Source organism: Seriola lalandi, unplaced genomic scaffold (assembly GCF_002814215.2).
Source record: "Seriola lalandi dorsalis isolate HSWRI2012SDOR001 ecotype SW California unplaced genomic scaffold, Sedor1 jcf7180002054331, whole genome shotgun sequence".
In the NCBI taxonomy this organism is placed as follows: Eukaryota; Metazoa; Chordata; class Actinopteri; order Carangiformes; family Carangidae; genus Seriola; species Seriola lalandi.
Window position 1 is genome coordinate 91136 of NW_019524884.1, and position 8142 is coordinate 99277.

General features: G+C 40.7%; 1 protein-coding gene across 1 annotated transcript; it reads right to left on the reverse strand.

Annotated features, from left to right (window-relative positions):
* Positions 1-438: 438 nt before the first annotated feature.
* syt19 (synaptotagmin XIX) lies at positions 439-6180 on the reverse strand. Its single transcript, XM_023407229.2, has 9 exons — positions 6002-6180; positions 4742-4965; positions 4558-4631; positions 3152-3271; positions 2451-2636; positions 2003-2155; positions 1699-1818; positions 1276-1387; positions 439-1181 (listed from the first exon to the last, which is right to left on the reverse strand). The coding sequence occupies exons 2-9, from the start codon at positions 4941-4943 to the stop codon at positions 886-888; spliced, it is 1263 nt and encodes a 420-aa protein (XP_023262997.1). The 5' UTR covers positions 4944-4965; positions 6002-6180; the 3' UTR covers positions 439-885.
* Positions 6181-8142: the final 1962 nt, after the last annotated feature.

An 8142-nucleotide genomic window follows, 5' to 3' on the forward strand; every position in this document is an offset into this window, starting at 1 on the left:
GCTTTCACAAAAATAAACCAACAGGTGGCAGCAAAGGCCTGTCCTCAAATCCATGCAGATTACAATGGAGTCTCTTAAAGCAAAAACACCCTCAAACCTTAAACTAACAAAAAACCTAAACATTAGGTACCAATGTGTTGAACAGTAGGGCATTCCTGAAAAAGAGAGCATTGCTTCCAACCATGATTAAATAAAATAATATATTAAAAGTATATTTAAAATAGGTGACATAAGCTTGAAAATTGTGGCATGTTATGTTTTACTTTTTCACAATAAGGCCACTTATCCTAGGTAAGGTTTTATGTTGTTAAGATATTACAAGGGTCAAACCCTGACCACTCCATTTCAACACCCGATTTAAATTAACTATTTGGTTTTTGTAACATATAAGCCATTTGCTAATTCACAGTAGTTGCTGAATTTACTGAACATTCACAGTTGGAATATAAAGATTTAATAATGTGGAGAGGATGGTTTTTAAAACAGGCACAAAAAGTGGCACAGCTTAAAGATAAATAATACAGTAGCACAAACAAGACATTTATTCACAGTGCAACACTCAAGTGATCATCAGAAGTGAGACTTGCACAGGTCAGATCTTTACAGCGCTTTCAATATGATGAGATTTGAAGCTAAAAAGAAAGATAGAAGAGATGTGAGTGAACCAATAGATTGAGTAACCAAAGGTTTCAGTTTAGTAGCCACTCCACTGTCCTGATTGGAGCAGGAAGACCTTTTTACCAATGTGGAGTCAAGAGGGAGAGGATGCATGTTTGGCCTCCAGTTACACATGTGCAGAACCCTAACTAGCCTGATGCACAAACTACTTCTAGTAAAATACAAGCAGGTATGGACATCCAAGAAGTGGGGTTTAAGAGCTGTAACTCAGATCAGCAGGCCATGCCACTTTGCTATTGGCTGGCGGACTGAGCGCATCATCAAGTTCCAGTGCTTGTCTTCTGAACCCAGAGTCAACTGTCCCATCAGATGTTTGGTTGATTTCCTAGTGATGCGAGTCTCATAGACAGAAACCATAATTTTACACTGCTCCAGAGGAAACTCTGGCAGAGAGAACATGAGCACCTCATTGAAGACAGTCACCAGGCAACGGGCCACAACAGAGGTCTTTTGGTACCTCAGCCTGCACTGATTACACTGGACGCTGATCCTGGCATACAGGGCTGTACAAAACAAAGAAGGCAAATTAGTAACTGTATGTTAAACTGTATGTGTATGACCGCTGGTGGCTTTATTTTTGTGATGTTTGTTATTTACCTGCATCTGAGTATATCTCAGTGAGGACTGTTCTGACCTTTAGCAGACCGACCTCTAGCCTCTGAGAAGTGGGAAGAAACTTCAGTGACAGCAGCACCTCTCCAACAAGATCCTGTCAAGAAAGTGAGAGGGTAAACAGTGCAGGCGTACTTCTTAGTCGCTGTAATCAAGTCTAAAAATTTTGACTATTTTTCTATTCATTGCTGAAGTTGTTCATTAGTCAAAAACTCGTAACTATTCTCTGCTTTCAGCTCAGGACTTACTTCTTTTATTTTGTTTCATTTCCTTTTAAAATAATAGTAATTTTCTTTTACCATTTCTTCAACTGAGGGGAGATAGTGGGATTTACAGCAGAGGGAAGGAAGGAAACAATGTCCATTATTATTATTAATAATAATATGTATACATAATCTCTTACTGCACCTTCTGGGGTATCTGCAGATCCTCTTGTAGCTCCAGAGGGTAGGAGATGTTGAGCTGCCCTAGAGGAACCCTCACCTCTCCCAACACTGTGTGTCTAGAGAATTTATCAAAGTCCCTCACCTGAAAAACACACATACACACATATACACACACACACACACACACACACACTCAATAATGAATCTTAGTGCACTCTGTGTAAGGTTCTTCATGACCTCTGTTAAGAGGAACAGACTGTCTCCAAGTCTTACTGATAAAATAAGATTTAAGAGCTACTGAGAGTGAGAGATGTGTACTGCAGGACCTCCATCCTGAGGTTAATGTGATGAAGTTCATCTTTATCCTGTTGCAGAATACAGCTGAACTGATCTCCAAATAAAGGGTTACAGCTGCCTTTCACGACACGAGTCCGCCACTCTTGCAGCACTGTCCACAGAACAGGTGACATCTCTTCACCCTAAATGGATCACAGCAGTAATCCATAACATGTTCATACAGTACACAGACACTGCCTCGAGGACAGTGTGACATATTTTTGAACAATTAAGATGTAGGAAAAAGAAGAAACGCAAAATATTGGGCCTTAAGGTCTGTTCAAGCGAAATCTTTATGTAAAAACGCAGTTATTTTAATGGCCTACAATCAAAATGGGTCTGAAAAGCATAAAAAGAAAAACTATATATGGCCAGTACTTGATTTGATAATGTCACCTGTTGAGTGACATATCTGGTATCTAATAAAGACAACGTTACCTCCTTATCCTTACAGCTTTCCACTCCCACTCCCACTGATCCTGCCCACATGAGTCGTAGCTTAACAAATGGCTGGAGGCTGCAGGTCTCGTTGGGCTCCAGAAGCCCCTCTACCTGCAAAACGGTGACCACCAGACGGGACTGCAGCTGGTCATAGTAGACAGAGAAACGTAGCGATCCATCCACCTGGTACAAGAGCACGTGTTAGGGAATACACCAAGCACCTAATGCTAATGTTGATATCGCTTGAAAATGTGCATTTTTCTTTCAGCGATCAATCGTGTCACTATCATAATATGAACAGATTAAAGGGAGATTTTCAGCTAAAATTTACCATAAAAAGCCAGAAAATTGAAGACTAAAATCAGTCTGTTTGTTGGAATATCTTTGAATATCTACAAGTATTCAAGGTCCCTAAGAGATAATTCTAGTCCGATGGAAATTATACAGTACAACTTGTGTAACACTAAAAACGACATAAATCTCCCTTACAACATAGTGAGTAGGAGATAGGTCTCACAATTTTTAATTACCATTTAGCACGCAGATAAACTAATGTATTATACCTATTCCATCCTCATTGGGTAAAATAAACTTTTAAGGAAGGCTTAAGTGGTTTTTAAAGATAAGAAGTGCATAGTGCATTAGATGAAGAGGAGAACTGTCACATTACAGCAGGATTATACAGTAAGGTCTGTTACTTTTTTAATGTTGGCCTGCTGTCCAAAGTCTCCTTCTGCTTGGCTGGATCCTGAGGAGGGAAGCGAGGCCTGAGACAGGCAACGACTCAGCCTGTGGACCTCAGTGCTGACATCCTCCACCTGGAGAGTATTAACACAAACACACCAAATCTATCAGTGCTGGACCGATTTGCACCAAACTTGGTGGATCGATGTGGCATGGGCCAGGGAAGAACCCATTAATGTTTGGTACCGATTTGGTTAAATGGATGGATCCAGGAATTTTGCAAGACTTTCATCAGTTTCTCAGTTAAAGATGTGTGGATCTTGATGTAAAACCTCAGACATATTTATGGTGTTGAGATGTGTTAGATCTGTTTGGCCTTGGCGGAGGGATGCACTCTACTGAGTGCCATTGTAGTTAACAACTACAGCACCTCCAGCTTTTATTTGACTTCTGAAAAGGCTCAACTCTCCTTTGTTTGAACAAGTGTGCTCATTAATCTTTATGTGCATAGACTGTGTTGCGTATTTGGAGCATCTCAATTCTTTGCAGTCTACAAGGTCTGAACAAAATAACATCAACACCTATCAATACAACGCAATATTTTACAATCAACATAAAATTAAATTGCATTAATACTGTATCAAGAAGATGCTTATGGTGAAAGCTGAACCTTGTGGTGTTGCTTTAAAATGATCCCTAAATGTACCTCTAACCCCCTTTTTTAACCGTACCATGACAGCAGTGCATTCATAGTCACAGTAATACCTGACACATCTCACAGCTATACTTATAATGCTGTTAAACGCAACAATGTCAGGATAGAAATGTAGACTAAAGATTTCCTTCAGTCTATAGGCAATAATATAGCAAAGAATTTCTTACATATAACATGTATAAACTGTCCTATAACAAACAAAATGTATAATCCTGACTAATTGTATATGCCATCAACACATAACTCAATACCAAAGCAGCCATACATGTAAAGAGATTGGGGCCAACATATTACATTTCAACTGCTTACATTTGAACTTCTCATGCTCATGTTGAGCTGCTGAATTATTAAATTACAAAGTGTAATTTATAGGTCACAGCTGAATGCACTCATAACCTTTACTTTGACACACTGCCTGTATGTGTGTCAAAGTAAAGGTTATGAGGGCAGGGACTGTCCCCTGAGCATTAACTAAAAAGCAGAAGCTTCCTTCAAGTTTTCCAACAGTGGCATTGCTCTAATTTTCACTTAACCAGACAGAACAACATGTATGGATTTGTTAAGAAAATCTGGTCAAGGCTAGTACTGTATATTATGGGTGCTCCATTGAACTCTAGCCACCTGATATATAAAAATGCCATAAGAAAATAATATTAAAATGTTTGTCTATCCACACCACTCAAACCTGGGCTCACTAGAACTTACCTTAGTACTTGGAGCTCCTGAGTACTTTCCTGTTGCTGTTAACTTTTCGTCTGAGTACAGCTGATCCCTGTTCACTGGAGTAAAAATCAGATAAGTTTACATTTGGTTATTACTTTATTGGTCAGACAACAAGCATCATCAACCCGACTGTACTATTTGGCAGTGTAAACTAATCCTTACTCACCTGTATCTTGCCGGGTGTATGTGGTATGTGTCTGGGTGCAGCATCTGAAGGCCTGCCAGGCCAAGATGCCCAGGGCCAGCAGGAGGAGAGTGACAGAGATGCCCAGGATGCAGTACTTGACCGGCTCTGAGAACGGCATCTTGAGCTCTCCAGCAGCAGAAAGCGGCCTCAGAGGAACTGGATAGTCCATCAGAGTGACCATGACTCTCTGCCTCCATGTGTTTCTGCAATAAAGGAATGCATGTCAGACCCATAGGGCTTCTGGGTGGCTTTATGGACCCTATAGCAGCCATAGAGGAGTTTCAACCATCAAACAGCGACAATATCAGCAATACATGATTTGTGATTTCTGCTTTTTGGTCACAGCAGAGCAGCATTAGCCTGCAGTTTAACTTTGGCATGAGGGCTGCACTTGACAACTAAAAGTCATAGGGCTCTTAGCCCTGATCCATGTTAAGACTGCCCTATCAGGACAAATGTAAATAGCGACAGTTAACCTGGCTGAGTAAGTCTGTAGCATGCTCATATCAACTGTCACATGAAAGGCACAAAAGAGGAAAAGACTCTGGACTCACTGCTGTATGAAGTTTACACCTGTATGCACTGTATCCAGCTTCAGAAACTGACCCTAACTGGCCTGAAATTCCCAAACACATTCACTCCTACATTTGAAATGATCAGTTGATTAGTTATGTTAGTCAATCAACAGCCGCATGAATCTACCAAAGGTACGATTTGAATCTGTTTCATATCACAAACAGAATAACGAGTTTTCTACTGCTGTTGTGACACAACCAATCATTTAAGGATTTCAACTTTGGCACTAGGAAGCCGACATGTTTTTCACAATAGAAGTGGTAATACAAGTACGTACAAACAAATTCTGTTTGGTAAAAAAAAACAGCAAGACACAAAACAGTGAAAGCAGAGCAAGATTACTGCCAAAATACTAATAGGGCTTTTTTTCACTGAACACTTTTCAGCCTTTATGTGTCAAAATGAACACACTGTAAAGACAGGATCACTACTTGAGTTGTTCTTTGGGTATAGAAAATTGGTACAACTGTGGCTCGGTTATAAATGCATGATTATCAGTAACGGTCATGAAGTCAAATAGCACTTGTTCCACTAGCTCCAAACCTAAGATTAATGAATGGTAAAGAAAGACATCTTTTTCATTAGTGTGCAGGCCCTCTTCCCACCTTTCACCCGAATCATGAACTAATATATAAATGACATTAAAGACAGATAAACATTTACCTGTAGCAAGAATAATTCAGCTCATCTTTCTCCTCAGGAGTGCACACATTTTCCTCTGCTATAAATCCATGCTGTGAGCTTTTAAAATTTCACACACACAAAAGAACTTGTCTGCAAGAGAAAATTCAAAATAGCCCCTTATCATCCAACTGTTCTCCTGTTTTGGTCACTCTACACTCACTCACTCACTCACTCACTCTCTCTCTCTCTCCTCTCTCTACACACACCCAGCATATGACTTTCTGCACACCATTCTGGACAAACTGGTTTGATTAGATTTGAATGACATTTAAGGGAGCTTCACATGACCCGATCTCCGGCTCTCTTCCTCTAAAATATTCCTCTGCAGACCTGCATACCAAGTGGTCAGGTCAAACAACTTCAACAGAAGTGGAAGAAAAGGGGATTAAAATTATTTTGTGTGTGTGTGTGTGCTGGTGATAAGCCATGCCTTTGCCACCAGGTAGTATGAGGAACTGTTGCTGTCTTGCACTGAATCCTGCCAACTGTTATATTCTCTGCTACATACCACAGTTGACATTTCCATAGCACTTTTAAGTAATAAATTCATGCAATAAGTTTAGTTCATTAGCTGTTAAATGTACTTTGCATAGACGTTTGATTTATCATGTAACTGTAACCAAAGCAGCTGTGGGTACAGGTGTTATAAAACTTACAATGATAGGACACACTCAATTCTCTTCCACCTGTAACAACTACAGTGACACTCAAGACAGCATCACAACTTTAAATGGCATTTGTCCTAAAAGCTTTCCATTGTCGTATTTATCTTGCAGAGTCGTCACCTATTGTTTTGCAGGCCTGCTTGCTGACAGGGAGGCACAATGGGAGAGAGGAAATAAACCTAAGAATGTGCTTTCAACACTAACGGCACAATGTCAAGATGTCAAATCATTTTGCTGAAAGGCAGTTATCAAATTGCCCGAGGCAAACTTGTCACTTCAAGATTTAAGGGGAAAACATTTTGAAAAAAACTTCCTGGTTTCCCTGTTAGTCAAAGTTCACCCTAAAACCGAAGAGGAATCATGTCCATGTAATAATCAAATCATTATTTGTATGACATGTTTTAAAACAAAAAAGTCAACAGTGTACTTCACAGGCTCAGAAATAAGAACACAGGGCAGCCTGTTAACTAACCAGGTAGAGTGCATACCACAAACAAGGCGGAGTCCTTCCTGCAGCAGCCCAGGTTTGAATCCAGCCCAGGCCCTTTGCTGCATGTCATCCCCTCTCTCCCCTGCATTTCCTATTGCTTTCTACTCTTTAACTAATATAGCCTCTTAAATACAAACACCCTGATAATGTAGCTAACTCTGTAAACAGATTTTAAACAATAATGTGGCAGCAAACCATTTTTATGCAAAGATATAGTGGAGTAATGCGTCCAGAGAAGATAACGAAGTCACATGCCCTCTGTATGTAGACTGAGTTTCTCTGCTCTTAGGTTTAATATCAGGTCTGGCAGCGCGTGCGCTGGTAGTACATGTATGTGTGCATGTAAGTGCACGTGAGTCCCTCCTGTTAAACTGTTGGCAGTATGCACCTTTACACACAGGGACCACCCAGAGGTGAGATGATACAGCACAACAGCCTTCAGGTGAAAGCGACCACGTTTTGTCAAAAAAAGGCCAAATAAAGACATAAGACCAAGGCACAGCTGGACACAGGTGACTAGGCTCAATTCCAATGGCCTGTCAAAACATCAATAAAGTTTTTAAAGTTTTCAACCAGCTCCCTCAGTATCTGAAGCAGCTCCAGTCAGTGTCATTTCTGCGACTGCGGTCTCAGTAGATAAGTCCAGGGCTGATCATTTCCTTCTCAGTCCTACCTGTATGGCTTTACCAAGATGGAGAACCCAACAAGGTGCTGAAGGACTCAATCTTGAGGAACTGCGAAAGGACTACATCTTGACTCGGCGCTGGCCTTTCTTCATCCGCCATGCGTAAGTAACTTGGTGGCTATATAATGTTACATGTCTGTTTTCATTAGTGACCGGCTGCAAAAGGGCATGACAACTTGCTGTTTCCAACATTAATCCAATATTATAGGAATGTGTTCGGCTAATGTTGCTATAGCTAGCTGTCTGACTGAGAACGTGAGGGGGGGGGGGGGGGGGGGGG

Bases quoted from the DNA above. Each gene is read 5' to 3' on its own strand.
- syt19 (XM_023407229.2), bottom strand. From the start codon at position 4,943: ATGGTCACTCTGATGGACTATCCAGTTCCTCTGAGGCCGCTTTCTGCT. The intron at 2,156-2,450 runs GTAACGTTGTCT...TGATCCATTTAG, and splicing joins AAAGCTGTAAGGATAAGGAG to GGTGAAGAGATGTCACCTGT. The intron at 1,819-2,002 runs GTCCTGCAGTAC...TGTGTTTTTCAG, and splicing joins ACATTAACCTCAGGATGGAG to GTGAGGGACTTTGATAAATT.